General features: G+C 59.8%; 2 protein-coding genes across 4 annotated transcripts; one reads left to right on the plus strand and one right to left on the minus strand.

Moving 5' to 3' along the window:
• Positions 1-6,958: 6,958 nt before the first annotated feature.
• SNCB (synuclein beta) lies at positions 6,959-11,541 on the minus strand. 3 transcript variants are annotated; one of them, XM_027896405.1, is made up of 6 exons: positions 11,439-11,541; positions 10,702-10,829; positions 9,211-9,249; positions 8,742-8,860; positions 7,888-7,977; positions 6,959-7,710 (listed from the first exon to the last, which is right to left on the minus strand). In XM_027896405.1, the coding sequence occupies exons 2-6, from the start codon at positions 10,820-10,822 to the stop codon at positions 7,678-7,680; spliced, it is 402 nt and encodes a 133-aa protein (XP_027752206.1). In that variant the 5' UTR covers positions 10,823-10,829; positions 11,439-11,541; the 3' UTR covers positions 6,959-7,677. The 3 variants fall into 3 exon arrangements, with proteins under 3 accessions (XP_027752206.1, XP_027752205.1, XP_027752204.1); XM_027896404.1 differs by lacking the exon at positions 11,439-11,541 and adding an exon at positions 11,273-11,354; XM_027896403.1 differs by lacking the exon at positions 11,439-11,541 and adding an exon at positions 10,974-11,119.
• Positions 11,542-11,635: 94 nt separating this feature from the next.
• EIF4E1B (eukaryotic translation initiation factor 4E family member 1B) lies at positions 11,636-13,407 on the plus strand. The gene is made up of 7 exons (XM_027896402.1): positions 11,636-12,006; positions 12,152-12,240; positions 12,343-12,438; positions 12,576-12,639; positions 12,827-12,940; positions 13,035-13,174; positions 13,293-13,407. Exons 1-7 carry the CDS (start codon positions 11,989-11,991, stop codon positions 13,405-13,407), a joined length of 636 nt encoding a protein of 211 aa, XP_027752203.1. The 5' UTR covers positions 11,636-11,988.
• The last annotated feature ends 249 nt before the right edge of the window (positions 13,408-13,656 follow it).

Here is a 13,656-nt window from a genome sequence, read left to right on the forward strand (position 1 = left end):
CACTCCCGCGCTGCCGGCTCGGGAGGAGCCAGGCAGCTGCCTGAAAAGCGCGTTCTCCCTCGGCGGAGGGGGTTGCTGGCGCAGGTAGCACGGCACCCCCTCCCCGGGCGCCATGGCCCACCTCCCACGCCGCACGGGCAGCGCCACGTGAACGCACACCGGGCTCCCCCACAGCCGCCGGCGCCCGCACACGCCGGAGCGAGCAGACACACGCGCCCGTACATGGATCAGCCCGGGCTGGGCTCCGCCGCTCCCGGCTCCCCGGTGCCACGTTGTGCCAGGGAGCTGTGGAACGCAGCTGGCAGGGTCCGGCTGGGAATGTGACTCCTCCCGCGCTGCCCTGCTGGGAAGGCGGTGGGTCTCCCTCGGCCACGTCACCTTCACACACGGCTGCCCGCAGTATCGGTGGGCAGAGGTGCCGCTAATGGGGCTGGTGGGGTGCTGGCAATTGGCAGAGGCAGGGGATGCCTGGGAGCATCAGGCTTCCAGCTCTGGCTATATGCTATCCCGTGGGTCGTGACACCAGCAGGAGGACCCTCAGCATGTCCAGAGCTGCAAGTGCCTTGTGATGATGGGGACATCACCTGGAGATCCAAAAGCACTAAGCACCCTAAAACCAGCTCTATTTTCCAAGCCACCTTAGTGTGGACATGCTGGGGGGGGGTGGGGGGTGTATCTGATCCCTGCCAGCATCCTCTGTCCCAGATGCCCCAAAACACAGCCCTGCCTCAGCCCTGTGGAGTGAGAGGACACTTTGTCCAGGACACCACAGCGTGGTGACCGAGTACATCATCCAGGATACTCCTGGATACAGGCCAGGGTATGGCCCCAGGGTCAACTGGGGAGCAGAGGCAGAGACAGAGGCGCAGGGAGGCCCAGCCCTGCCAGCTGCTCTGTGCCACTGAGAGGCATGAGCTCTGTCTGAGCATGGCATCAATGAACCAGAGCTGAGTGGGCATCAGCCCAGTTACACGTCCAGCCTCTCAGCACAGGATGAGAGAAAGCTTTGAGAAGGCACCAACACAAAGAATCCAAGAATCATGGAATGGTTTGTGTTGGAAGGCACTTTTAAGATCATCCAATTTCAATCCCCCTGTCACAGGGCAGGGACACCTTCCACTAGACCGAGTTACTCTAAGCCCCATCCAACCTTGCCTTGAACACTTCCAGGGAAGAGGCAGCCACAACTTCACAGGGCAACCTGTTCCAGTGCCTCACCACCCATTACAGTAAAGAATTTCTTCCTAAAATCCAATTCAAGCTTGACCTCTTTCAGTTTAAAGCCATTCCCTCTATCACTCCATGTCCTTGTCCAAAGTCCCTTTCCAGCTCTCTTGGAGCCCCTTTAGGTACTGGAAGGGCCTTTAAGGTCTCTGTGGAATCTTCTCCAGGCTGAACAGCCCCTACTCTCCCAGTCTGTCTCCATAGTAGAGATGCTCCTGCTCTCTGATCATCAATGAAATCATCTGTTGTGATTAGATGCTGCTGCTTCAGAAGAGTCAAAGCCTTTCCCACAGTGCCTCTGTGCCTTTGTGGTAGAAAGGCAGGGGCTCTTCGCTACTTCTCTTTCTTTTCCCAGGGGTTCATTTTAGCAGATCAATCCATGTTGATGAAGTGAAAGCCCTGGCTGTATTAACAGCACAAAAATGCACCGTAGTGGGTAAGTACAAGGGGAACATAAAGCACATGGTGACTTAGGCGTTGGGATGGGGCTGTGAGACAGAAAAGCTCATTAGATGCTGTGAAAATCAGAAGGGCTTTGGAAGTGCAGGATGTTTCTCTGGGCACTGATGTGTGAGGGCAAGTCTCGCTATAGAACATGCCACTGGCAGCCCGGAATGTTCGTGTTAATCAGGAAGTGTCAAGCATTGTGCCTCTCAGATGCAGTCACTGTGCCTGGGTTGTCATGGATTCAGCTCTGGCTGGTGGCATTTGTGATAGACTCAGGGTGCATCTCCTGTCCTGCCTTCAGCTCCACTCTGCAGAGGCCGCATGGCATAAGTGGGGAGCCATGTGTGGTGTGGAGAAGCCGTGGCCCCTTGACACCAACCAGGTCACAACTGCCAGAGTCACTTCCTCCCTCTGGGGAGAGGGTGAGCTGGCAGAGAACATCTGTCTGCCTTACCCAGTCTTTTCCAGATGTTCCTTTTGGTGTTGCCATGGTGGGTGTGAGGATCAATCCAAGGAAATACTCGGTGAGTTCACTCCTCCCGTTTCCCTGCCGACAGCCCATAACTCACGCTCCATTTGCACAGCCCTCCCTCTCCGTGTGTATCACAGCGATGCGCTCTGACGAGTGGGGGGAGACATTTGTAGTGAGTAACACTCGCCCAGAGACTGTGAAAAGCAGCTCAGGGTGGGGAGAGGGGGGTGAACTCTGGTTTATGGGTCGGTGCATCTGGCCGGAGACAAGCTGAAGGAGCCTGGTGTAGGGATGCTCCCGCCACTGCCTGCTGTGCTGGGGGAAGGGGTAAATCATCAAGAGCTTGGAAGGGCAGTGAGCAAAGGGAGCAGGAGTTCACATATCTCTTTTTTTCGATCCAGGGTCCCCAGCTGCTGTGAATAAGCTCCCTGGAGTCATCAGGCAGGGCAGGGCAGCTGCCGGATGCTGTACTGTGGCTCTGTGATTTTTCCTGGGGCCTGCAGCAACAACTGTGTTTTGTTGTTCTTGCACAGGAACATAAGCTGGAGAAAATAATGAGGCATTTTACTGTAGAAAAGGCCAAGAAGGAGTTTGTAGGTGAGAGTTTTGTCCCAGCTCTGTAAACAGTGTTTGCAGGCAGTCAGGGGAGCAGGCAGCAGCTACCTGGCCAGGCAAGCAGAGAGGTTGCCATTCCACCACTGCCTGTCCCTGCCTCAGTGCTCTGCTGTCCCTTCACCACTTTGCTCTGCCTGCACTATGAATTTGGTGTAGAGGGACCCTCAGGCTGCTCCTATTGCTGGGCAGGGGTCTCACTGGGATTTATCCTCCATTCCTGCTGGCCTGCTCAGACTCCGGGAGGAAGTGAAAGTCTCTTCTGCTTCAGAATGTGATGGAGATTTCAGTGAGTGCTGGTCATAAGGCAAAGACCTCTACATTCCCTCTTGGAATGAGACAAGGCAAAGACCTCATGAAAACCAAAACCATTCATACCTGAGGGAAGCTGGGGAGGCCCTGGTGTATGGGCTGCACACATGCTTTGGTTGGAGCACAGCAGTCAATGGATATGACACATTTTTCTACCTCCACAAGGCCTTGGACTGACACGCTGGCCACTGATGTCAGTACTGGGGAGTGGGAGGTGTCCTGGATAGCAAACACCTGCACCCACACATTGGGGTACCAGGTAAGCTCTGACAGTGCCAGTTTGAGCACGAGAGCTGGACCCTGAGGGTACAGACCTCTCCTCCAATGAAGGACCTTCACTCCCTTTCTTCAGCCCAGGTCCAGCTCACAACTGTGGTGAGGTGCTTCCCCCTGCTGTAACTCCAGGAGCTCCTGCTCTCGGCCAGGCACTGCTGCCCCAGTCCAGTGCCTGCAGCTGCCCATTTCTGAGGCCGTTGCTTTCTGCCAGGGTGGAATAAACTGGAAGTCACACAGCTGAAGTCCTGCCTGCAGCTGCAACTCTGTGTCTCCCTCCAAGCCCTCACTCTCTGAAGCAGCTCCTTGCCCTAGGGAGGATGCTTTGAACTGAGGCTGAACCTTGAGCTGCTGCCCAAAGTGGCCTCGGGAATGGCCCTGCCTTTGCTCATCCCTTTCCTTTCCACACATCTCTATGCTTCACTGATGTGGCAGAGAACAAGACAGCTGAAGTTCCTCAGCTACTGTGTGTATAGTTTTGCTGAGTTTTGGGGCTGGTTTTGCAGTGTCAGTGTTGCTTTTAGGAGCTGTATCAAGCTGGTAGGTGCTTTAGGGCAGAGAGTGCAGAACCCTCTGTCCTTGTAAGGAGAGTTGAGCTCTCCCATGTCCCTGTCCTGTGCTGATGCCGTGCCAGCTGATCACACCTCCTCAGTGTGAGGTGCAGGATTGTGCCTGGATGCAGAGTAGTGCCCACCAAGGGACTGTGTTTCTCACTGGAGCTGTGCTCTATCAGGATTGGTTCTTAGGAACTGAACAGCATGCTGTGCTTGGAACATCGTGTCCAGGAGCTCTGAAGGTGATGAAGACAGACTGAGCTGGAAGATGAGCTGGAAGCCCTTATCCCATAGGCTCTGCCTTCCGAAACCCTCTCATTGGCCAAGGAGATCTCTGCCCTGCCAGGCAGTAGTCTCCACCCAGCCAAAACCTTCATCGAGAATGGCCACACTGGGGTTTCCATTCATGCTTCTCAGCTCAGGCTCCTGAGAGGGGGCTGTTATCAGCGCAGAGGGTCAGATTCAGTGTCTGTCCCCACAATTTTCATCTCCCCACACCATCTCTGCTCTATGTCACTCCAGAGCTTTGGCAAAGTGGGCTGCACACCTGCACAACCTGCTGCATCTGTGTAGGGGTCACAGACAGAGCCATTTACAATCCCAGAGGGATCAGTCCCAAGGCACTAGAAGAATACAAGCAGGTGAATTGAGCCCAGTCAACCCAGTCCTTCTTATTAAAAAGGGGTGGTGGTCAGTGCCTGTCTCTGAAATGCCCACAGAGAATGTGGCTGACCCTTGTGTCCCTCAGAGCCTAACTCTGAGGGCATTGCTAGCCCGGGACCAGCAGGACTGTGCTGCTCGCTCCAGGGCCACAGCATCATAGTTGGCTTCCCAAAAGCAAATCCCTATGACAGCAGCATCCTGGAGGTGTGCCACAACATCCTCATCCCTGCCACTGTTGAGAATCAGCTCAGGAGGGAGAACACACCCTGGTGCAAGCAAAGGGACAGACCAGTTGTGCCACACGCTCCCGACAGACCCTGTGTGAGTGTGTGAGTGGCAGCAGTGCAGCCAAACCTTGGTTTTAGGAATTCAGCACCCCAGGGAGATGCCACATCACTGCACTGACATCTTGCCCACTGTGCCGGAGAGATGGAGCATGAGGCGGAGGTGGCAGATTACATAATTTAGGGGAAAAGAAAGCCCAAGCCCTTCACTTTCCTGGCATGAAGCAAGGATCGTTGGAGTGACCTTGGGCAGCTCTTCTGCATCCTCAGTCTTCATTGCTGTACCAGACCTTTCCCCAGAGCTGAGGAGATGATGCTCTCAAAGGTACTGGGTGTCACAGTGTTGGCACTGAAAATCATGGGCAGCAGAGAAGAGTAAAGCAGGGGACTGCTACGAAAACCAGCTTCCCACCACCACTGTATTCAGGGCTGTCCTATACCATGGAGCAGTCAGCAGAGGTATCTGAGGGCTCTTTGCCTCACCTTCCCCCCTGCTCTGGGGCCCTTGCCTCACTGCAGAGGCTCTGGGCTGTATTTGAGGTGTACCCACCCACAGCACCCCATCACCACTGCTGGAAGGCCAGCACAAGGCGTGGGTTCATGTTCCCAGGGCTAACTTCATGCATTTTGGGTAAAACCTCATGCTCAGCAATGTTCCTTGTTGCTGCTGGGTGCCTGTCCCTCTCTCTCTTCCCATGTACCCCGTTTCCAGCATTGCTTAGATGAGTCTGGGGTGCAGTGCTGGGTGGAGGGTCTTGTGCCTGGTTCTTGTAGTTTTGGCATTGCCTGCACCCTCCTCATGGGGACCTCTGCCCCGCCTTGTCCCCAGACCCTCCCAGCACACACCAGCCTCGCAGCTCTCCTTTCTCTCTCTCTAGAAAATTAGGGCCATGACTGCAAAGTACAACCAAGGTCTGGACAGAGACTCTGGAGCAGGTGTTCACCACTTACATGAGGCCAGCTGTACCTGCCAGAGCTGCCCTGGTAAGGGTCGCAATCCTGCTGTGCAGGGGATGCCCAGGACACTTTGTGCTGCACCCTGCTGTCTATAAAGGGTTGGTGCTGTCTATAAAGGGTTGGTTTGATCAAGTTCTCCTTTTGCTCTCTGGCACCCAGCTCTCCTGGGCAGAGAGATGTCTTCCCCCAGAGCCTCTCTTCCCTAGCCCCTTTACAGCCTCTCTGGCACTGAGGGAAGCCATGCTGATGCTGGTTTGGGTCTGCTTGCCTATGGACGGCAGAATTGGACAAGGGAAGACAAAAAATGCAATTAGCTCCAGGGCAGGGGGCAGCACAGGGAACAGCCAGACCCCAAAGAGCTCTCTCAGTCCTTCTAATAACACATGCTACAATCACTGCTGCAACCAGCACAGGCACGGGGAGCAGAGCCAGGGTGGGGATTTGCAGGCATCAGCAAACCTGTTGTGTGTCCGTGCTGACTGCTGCAGCTTCACTCCTTGCTGGCAAAGCTGGTGAGCCAGCACGGGTGGGGGATCTAATTTGATATTCATGTCAGGGAGACTCAGCCCAGCCCCTCACCCCGGCCTGTGCTGCAGTCAAGGGGCTGGAGGCTGGCTGGGGAAGTAGGCTGGGTTGGTGGTCCTGCCCCAGGAGAGCTGAAGGCCCAAGGGCTGTGCTCTGGGGTGGGCACAGGACCCCCTGCCATGGTGGACATCCCTAAGCAGTGTGTGACACCCACCTGCCCTTCAGGTGGTCACAGTGCAGCTGAGTGAGCCGCGGGTGCCAGCTACATCCCCGACCTCTTGAGGGTAGGAAGGGGGAAACCAGTGCTGGAGCCCAGGGCTGTGTCTAGCCTCATCCTGGCTCGTGGTCCTCAGCCCCACAGGGCCCCCTGCTGTCACCTGCAGATGCAAAGCCCTGCAGACAGGCAGCTGGCATAGGGACACCCCCAAGTCTCAGCCACAGCCTGGCTGGAGGCCCAGGGCACAATGACCTGCTGCTGACACAGCAGCCAGAGGACAGAAAGGTACCTTGTCCTCGTGAAGACCCGCCTTGACCCACTCCCCCACTGCCAGCCCCATTCCTCTTCCCAAAACCACTACCACCAAAGTACAGGGCCACTCCCCTCCCCAGGGACCCCACAACCAGGACCAGGGGGCTACAGACAAGAGTTGGCTTTATTCACGGACACGGGGGCAGCTGTGTCACTGGCAGCTGCCCTCGTATTGCACATCCAGCGACGGGGGAATATCCATGCCACGTCACAACACAGCGTCGGCACTATGGGACCTCGGGGGGGGCGCAGGCACCATCACCACCCAGCAGGCTGGGGAGAGTGGGCTTGGGCGCCAGGGGTTCACAAAGGCAAAAGACCCGTCCACCCATAGATAGATAGAGATATATATAAAAAAAATAGTTCCACGATGACCAGAGCAGAACCACAGGGACACGCGTGCAAGCAAAATGTACAGCAGCCCGCGAGCAGGTAAACATGCTTTGTACAGACACAGACACGCCGGGACACAGCCGGGGTTTATGGCGCTGGGAGGGATACAGAGCCATAAACCCGGGCTTCATGGACACACACACACGCGCACGCACACACACAGCAGCCCCTGCGGGCGGCACCCACGGCTCGGGCACACACTGGGGCTCGGGGGCTTGGACACAGCGGGTTTTTCTCACTGCTAGACATGTTACGGAGACACGGACACGGTCCCTTGGAACGGAACTGGAGGAAGAACTCGTGAGCGAACGGGGCAGGGGCACCCCTGCTCCTCCCTGGCGCACAGGCACCGGCCAGGGCTGGCTGGGGAGGAGCAGGGGGCTACCGGCGGTTCGTTGTGCTGCTGGTGGAAGAGGCAAGGATGGGGGTCCATTATGCCTCTGGCTCGTATTCCTGGTATTCCTCCTGTGGGATGGGTAAAGAAAGAGTTAGTGAGAGAGCTCAGGTGGGGCACAGACCCCCTCTCTCCCCCAGCCCTATGCCATCTTTGCTCCAGAGAGCGGTGGCCACCAGTGCCGAGAACACTGTCACACTGTGCCCTCCACAGTGCCCTGCGCCCACCCTGCCACCGTATCCCCTCACCTGTGGGGGCTCCTCGTAGTTCTCCCCCTCTGGCTCCAGCAGCGGCTCGACCAGCGGCTCCTCCGCAGCCTCCTGGGCCACCTCCTCTGCCTGGGAGTGAGCCAGGGGGTCAGTCCCATGCGCACAGCCCCCCACGTGGCACCCACCCACCCTGCCCCTGCCAAACCAGCAATGCACCCAGCATACAGGGGGCTCCATGTGGAGGGAACCATTGGCACCCTGGGCACACAGCTGGGAGGTGACATGTACAGGTCTGTGGGACTGGGGGCTGTGTATGCACATCCCTGTGCTTCTCCTGGCCCCAGGCAGGCAATGGGTGCTGGCACCACCATGCAGGCCCTGTCAAACTCCAGGGGCTGGCAGTGCTGCCGGGAGCATCCTGCATCCCTGTCAGGGGAGGGCGGTGCTGGGTAACCCCTCCCCAGGGCTGGCAGGAGGGAAAGGGGGGCAGCCGATCCCGCTGCGCAGCGACGGTGGCGGCGGTGGCCTCATTTCTTCAGCTGATGCTATTTTGGGCTAAGCTGGAAGCCAACAGCTCATGGGGCGGCGAGCTGGAACCCGCTGCCCCTCCCGCAGCTGTCAGGTCACCTCGCAGCCGCCCGAGCGATGCGCCGCAGGCCCGCGCCGCCGGCCGCCATGGCGGGGCCCACGCGCGCACACGTCCACACGCCCCGCACACGCGGCCGTACACGCGGCCCGCACGCTCGGGGCCGCGATGCCAGCCTGCCCTGGGCACAGGCAGGGCACATGGGCACCCTCAGGGGCCCTCCCTCAGGACTGGCAAGCAGCCAAGGGGCTCCCTGCCAAACCTGGGAGTGTGCCAGCCTCCCCGCAGCACCCAGGGGGGGTCTCACCTTCAGATCCGCAGGGAACTCCTCTTTCTTCACCAGCCCGGTGGCCGCCGCGATGTTGCCCGCGCCAGAGAACGCGGCTTCGCCCAGCTGGGACGCCTGCTCCTTCGCTTTCTCAGCCACTGCAAGAGCCAGGGGTGCCCATCAGTGCCCTCCCCGTGCCAGGGAGGGGAGCCCAGCTGTGACTTCATGCTCTGCACCACCCGGGGGGAGCTGGTGGGGAGTCGCTTGGCAGGGTCAGGCTCTTCCCACTTCCCTGCCCGGGCGCTGGGGAGGGGAGGGGGCCAGGACACTGCTCTGCAGCTGGGCAGGGAGTGTGGGCTCCCGCTGCAAATCCTTGGTTGCGGGCCCCGTTATATAAGAGGCTTTAGCAGAGTGACATCAGCCCCTCAATTAGCCTCTGATCTCGTTAGTGCGGCCACACTCTCAGGGCCAGAGGGGTACGGCAGCGGGGAGACAGAGGGGACCATACCTGAGGTTACGCCTTGCACCACACCTTGGGTTTTACTCCCTGCGGGTAGAAAGAGACAGAGATCAGGTTAGAGAGGCCAGTGGCCAGGCTCTGCCACATGCTGTGGCCAGGACCCTTGCAGGGCTCTGAGACAGGGCATCATCCTGCCCACATGCCAGCCTAGCCACGCCAGGGCAGCCTGGGGGCTGAGGACCCGCCTGGCTCCCTGCTAGGTTTCTCCGGTCCCTGCAGGACCCTCAGGACTGGGGCCACTGCCCTATGCCTGGCAGGGCAAAGACCCCAGGGCCCAGCCAGGCAGGCTGAATGCCAACCATGCTGCTGAGTAAAACCTCCCACAGGAGCCAGGATCCAAACCCAGAGCTGGTGCCAATACAGCACAGGAAGCCTCACAGCTAGAGTGCCCAGGGATGGGTGCTGCTGCTGGCCATGATAATCCTGCCAGGCTCCTACAGGCAGAGCGACACCACTCAGGACACCCCATGGAATGGGGGTGGGGTGTCTAGGATGGAAGGAAAGGCAGGGACTGGGCAGCTCCTGCAGGATAGGGCCTCCAGGCACTCCTTAGGCTGCTGGACCCCCATCCAGCACACACACCCTGGGCAGAGTGTGGGTCCAGAGTGGGCATCCACCACTGCCCATGGGAACAGTTCTGGGACCTCAGCATTCCCACAAAGCTCATGCCCTCTGGAACAGGACAGAGCCCTAGCCCTGCACCTCTTGCTCCAGGCCAGGGTGGCCTCAGCTCCTGCCTCCAGCATCCCAACACCACAGCCAGGCACACAGCCTGCCCAGGACCTGCTTCTCCTGCCAGCCATATCTTCTAGGACTTGGCCCCAAATAGACACAGACCCCAGCAGCACAGAGGGACTCCTTAGCCACCAACTGGGAGCAGGGGAGTATCTCCTGGCATGGGATGCATTCCAGGGCATTGCCTCTCCAAGGGGGAAAAACATGGTCCCAGCCCTCCTGCCCCAAGCTGGGTACTTCCCAGCACAGGGGTCACCACCTCCACCACAGTCCCTCTGGACTCCTGCCCCAGAGCATCCACTGGGGACCACAGGGGGTCCAGTCCCCGAGGGTCCCATGGCCTCAGCCTAGGGACCAGTCCCGGCTCTGCTCTTGTCTGCAGAGCCCACCCTCCCGCCTGCAGATTCCCGGTGGGCTGGGGGGCACTGCGGGCACCGACCCTCTGTCCCAGGACACCCCGCCGCAGGGTGGTCGTGTCGGGGAAGGGGCAGGGGAAGGCGGGAGAGGGGGAAGCGGGGCTGGGGACAGGTGGAGGCGGAGAGGGGACGACAGGGGGATGGGCAGGAGGACGCAAGGGCAAACGCAGGAGCAGGCAAGGGCAGACAGAGGGGGCCGGCAGGTGCAGGCAGGAACGGGCAGGGATTAGCCGGGGGGGCAGACAGGGGCTGGCAGGGGGCAGGCAGGGGGCTGGCAGGGGGTTGGCAGGGGGCTGGCAGGGGGCTGGCAGAGTAAGCCGGTCCTTACCGACATAGAGGACCCCTTCCTTGGTCTTCTCAGCCGCCTCGGCCACCCCTTGCTTGGTCTTCTCGGCGGCGGCGACCACCCCCTCCTTGGCCTTGGACAAGCCCTTCATGAACACCTCCATGGCGGCTCTGCGGGGAGAGGCCGCACGGCTTCACCCCGCCCCGGCCCCGCGCCAGCCCGCCCCGCGCATCCCGGTCCCGCGCATCCCTTCCCCGCGCATCCCATCCCCGCGCATCCCGGTCCCGCGCCCCCGGCCCCGCCGCCCGCCCGACCTGGCTCGCTGTCGGCGGGGACGGGCGGGCCGGGCCGGGCCGGGCCGGGCTGCGGCGGGGCGGGCTCAGTGCGGCTGTGCCGGGGCCGCGCTGCGCCGCGCTGCGCCGTGATGCGCGGGGGGGACCGCGCCGCGCCGGGCTGAGCCAGCCTGAGCCGTGCTCGGCCGTGCCGAGCCGTGCCCCGCCGCCCCCGCACCGCCCCGCACGGCAGCGGCGCCCCTGGCCCTTGGCCGCCCCAGCCAGCGGGCTCCCTCCCCGCACTGCTCAGCACCCCGTCACAGCCCTTCTCCCCATCCTCCCCGTCGTGATCCCACTCTACGCTATCTCCATGCTATTCTGTTCGGATCCCCATCACATTCTATCTCACCCCCTCCCTGTCCCTTCGCCTCCCGACCCTGATCCCATCTCATTCTGATCCCATCGCCTCCTGTCTACGAGCTGTACTTATCCCATCCCATCCTTTTCTTATTCCATCCTTATCCCTCTCCAATTCTCAACACGTTCCATCCTGTCCCTGTGCCATTCCCATCACTGATCCCCTTCTCATCATGTCCTCTTCCCATCTCATCCCACTCTTTTCCCATCCTACCTGATCCAATTCTGATCCCATCCCCTACCCACTCCCTCTCCATCCCATTCCTATTGCATGTTGTTCCATCCTTTCCTAACCTGATCCCATCCCTACCCTCTGATGCTACTCTACCCTCTTTGTGTACCGTCCTGCTCTGCCCATACCACACCATCTTGATCCCCCCCACACATGGTCTCCACCTTACCCCATTCCACATCTCCATCCTGATCCCATCCCACTCTGAGCACTGCCTCTCATGCCCCAGCTCCCTGCTCTAGAGGGGAATCCTCCATCTCCCTGCTCTCCAGGAAGGGCAGGCCTGACATCCCCTCCCAGGACACCACCCTCCTGCCCCACCAGCTGCAGCTGTGATGGCTCCTCATCCTTCCCGCCTGTGGGCATTTAAGAGCCAGGGGCAGCCTGGGGGAGCGTGTGCTGGGCAGGATGGCTACAGGGGAGCAGGTGGGTGTTTGCCCTGTGGGCTGGGGAGGCAGGCTTAGGCAGCCCTGCTGTCCTTTGGGTCTCCCAGTGTGAGTGTGGCTGAAGGGCTGCAGGCTCCCTGCTGGGGTGGCCATGGGGCTCCTCAGGGCTGTCCCTCCTTCTCCAGCAGAGGCCGGAGAAGCGGCGCCGGCGCAGGGCTCGGCAGCAAGAGCTACTCCCAGAAGAGATCCTGGACAAGCACCCCCTGCAGAACAGGTATGGGGAGCGCAGCCATGGGCAGCCTCTTCCAGCTCTGGGAGGGGTGTGCTGGGGCTGGAGGAGGTCTCCAGCATGGCTGAACACTCTTTCCCTCCCCAGATGGGCACTGTGGTTTTTCAAGAACGACAAGAGCAAGATGTGGCAGGCAAACCTGCGCCTCGTCACCAAATTCAGCACTGTGGAGGACTTCTGGGCGTGAGTGTCCCATGGGTGGGCACATGCAGTGTGCCCCTTCTGGAGATGTTCTAGTGGGGAAGTCTGGGCCAGAGGAGGGTGCTGGAGGTCCCTGAAGCACCTCTTCTCCCCTGCTTTTGTGTCTCCACCTGGTACAGGTTGTACAGCCACATCCAGCCCGCCAGCAAGCTCTCATCTGGCTGTGACTATTCCCTCTTCAAGGTATGATACTCCATCCTCACAGTCCCCACCGTACCCAGCATTATGGGGGCACACTGAGTGCTGGTGGGGCTGGCAGGGTGCACTGGCTGTAAGGTGGGAGGGAAAATCTGGCTGGATGTTCACAGATCCCAGAGCCAGCTTTGGCTGGATGTTTGGTGCCCCTGACCATCCCCTTGCCTGTACCTAGGATGGCATCGAGCCCATGTGGGAGGACAGCCAGAACAAGTGTGGTGGACGCTGGCTGGTCACCCTGTCCAAGCAGCAGCGGCACACCGAGCTAGACCGTTTCTGGCTGGATACGGTGAGTGCAGCCCTGCTCAGGCTGGTCTGGGGATTCTGGCTGTGGCACTCCCCCTGCCAGCAGGGACTGTCTTGGGCTCCTTTCCTCCTGCCAGCTGCTGTGCCTCATTGGGGAGATGTTTGATGAGTACAGCGACGAGGTGTGCGGGGCCGTCATCAACATCCGCACCAAGGGGGACAAGATTGCCATCTGGACCCGGGAAGCAGAAAACCAGGAAGGGGTCACCCACATTGGGTAATGCAGCTTCAAGGGAGGCTGTATGGGACCAGTTTTTTAGGGGGAATGGGGTCTCTGGGCAGGGAGCCAGTGGCAGAAGTGTTGCCCTATTCATGCAGCCCCTTCCTTCTGGCAGGCGTGTCTACAAGGAGCACCTGGGCCTGTCACAGAAGGTGACCATCGGGTACCAGGCCCACGCAGACACGGCCACCAAGAGCAACTCCCTCCCTAACACCAAGTTTGTGCTGTGACTGTGGGGGCAGCAGGGGTCCCCATGTATTGTCTCAGAATGAATGGCTGCATCTGAGTATGGTCTGTGTCTCCAGGGCTCTGGAAACTTCAGGTGGCTCTTGTTTGGGGATGGTGAGGGGGATGATGTGTTGCTTCCCGCCCCCCCTTTCTGGGTGAGCAGGGCTGGGAGCACATTACTGTGGTTTGCGGCATGTTCCATTGTCTCTAGTGCCTGGGACAAGTGTCCCTCTCCCTGGGGCTGTGGAGGT

The sequence above is a fragment of the Empidonax traillii genome, unplaced genomic scaffold (assembly GCF_003031625.1).
Source record: "Empidonax traillii isolate 1590-97213 ecotype Southwest subspecies unplaced genomic scaffold, ASM303162v1 scaffold495:size1017845, whole genome shotgun sequence".
Classification (NCBI taxonomy): domain Eukaryota; kingdom Metazoa; phylum Chordata; class Aves; order Passeriformes; family Tyrannidae; genus Empidonax; species Empidonax traillii.

What these genes read in the sequence shown, in the direction of transcription:
- EIF4E1B (XM_027896402.1), top strand. An exon ending in AAGCACCCCCTGCAGAACAG is followed by an intron (nt 12,241 to 12,342) that starts GTATGGGGAGCG and finishes TTCCCTCCCCAG; the next exon opens with ATGGGCACTGTGGTTTTTCA. An exon ending in GAAGGGGTCACCCACATTGG is followed by an intron (nt 13,175 to 13,292) that starts GTAATGCAGCTT and finishes TCCTTCTGGCAG; the next exon opens with GCGTGTCTACAAGGAGCACC.
- SNCB (XM_027896405.1), bottom strand. Translation starts at nt 10,822, where the DNA reads ATGGAGGTGTTCATGAAGGGCTTGTCCAAGGCCAAGGAGGGGGTGGTC. An exon ending in GGAAGGGGTCCTCTATGTCG is followed by an intron (nt 9,250 to 10,701) that starts GTAAGGACCGGC and finishes TTCTACCCGCAG; the next exon opens with GGAGTAAAACCCAAGGTGTG. An exon ending in ACTACGAGGAGCCCCCACAG is followed by an intron (nt 7,711 to 7,887) that starts GTGAGGGGATAC and finishes CCCATCCCACAG; the next exon opens with GAGGAATACCAGGAATACGA.